At 38.9% G+C, this 1,016-nt stretch overlaps 1 protein-coding gene across 1 annotated transcript in view; it reads right to left on the bottom strand.

Annotated features, from left to right (window-relative positions):
• The window catches only part of lonrf4 (LON peptidase N-terminal domain and ring finger 4), a 16,239-nt gene that overhangs the window by 7,661 nt on the left and 7,562 nt on the right, over window positions 1-1,016 (bottom strand). Inside the window, exon 10 of the mRNA XM_019884150.1 lies at window positions 45-207. Coding sequence (XP_019739709.1) covers window positions 45-207 — 163 coding nt within the window. The remainder of the gene's footprint in view (window positions 1-44; window positions 208-1,016) is intronic.

The raw sequence follows: 1,016 nt of genomic DNA, 5'->3' as shown, positions 1-1,016 counted from the left end.
CGCGGGGGGGGGGGGGACACGGGAGCTCCTTGAGCAAGTCATACCTTGACGTCCTCCACATATTCGATATCAGCCGTGTGGTAGCCATCTCGTAGGCCTCTTTTCAAAACTCTGAACCTGTTGCTCCCCACACTGTCCACATAGGAGCGGCCATCTGGCAGTAGGTCCAGGCTAAGGATCTCCAGCATGCAGCCATAGTCAGCAAAGCTTGGGAAATGCAAAGGGGACATGGTGAATTGAGTAACTACATTCATGACATTGTACAGCATGAACAAATCAGTATTTGTGTCACCTTCTTGTGACAAAGTCCCAAGCATGGAGCCTTGCCCACCCCCAAAAAAAATGAAAGAAAGAAAGAAAGAAAGATATAACTTTTTAAACCTTTCAGGACATGCAACAGATAGTAGGGGATTAAAGTAACAAAAGGCGTTTTAAATAGTAAATAGTAGTGGTGTTCATATAAATGACTGTAGTTTCAATACGTCATACATCTTAGGTAAAATATATATTTTTTTTTCCAAATATTTTTCAAAAAAATTATCCTTCATTATTTGTGCGTACGCATAGTTTGAGGAGGTTCGAAAGTTGTTCGCGGAATACGCACAAATTAAAGTACGAAAATACATCTTACGTTCGGACGCATGTCTTGCGCACAAACTGTTCATAAATGAGGGCCATCCGATTCTTATATATTATTAGGTTGTTGTGTTACAGGAAATATTTTCTACAATCCTCCTTTTGATATTTATATTATAGTGTGGCCATTCTTTACATCTGTCATTGCATAAGACAATTTTTAGCACATTAATTATATTAGTACGGTGCAGTGAACGTATGGAGAGATACTAGCCCTGCCACTGCATTGCGTGGGACACAATGCTAAAGAACAATGTCTCTTTCCTTTTAAAATGTAATTATTGAGCGTGTATTACAGTTCTTTTTTTTTGACAGAGAGACTGAACCTTTATGCAGTAACATCACAATATGAGCCACAGCTGTAAAAAAAGAATATATAT

This window comes from Hippocampus comes, unplaced genomic scaffold (assembly GCF_001891065.2).
Source record: "Hippocampus comes isolate QL1 unplaced genomic scaffold, H_comes_QL1_v1.1 scaffold156, whole genome shotgun sequence".
Taxonomy (NCBI): Eukaryota; Metazoa; Chordata; class Actinopteri; order Syngnathiformes; family Syngnathidae; genus Hippocampus; species Hippocampus comes.
Note: the sequence above shows the minus strand (reverse complement) of the source record. Positions and strands in the feature narration are given on the sequence as shown.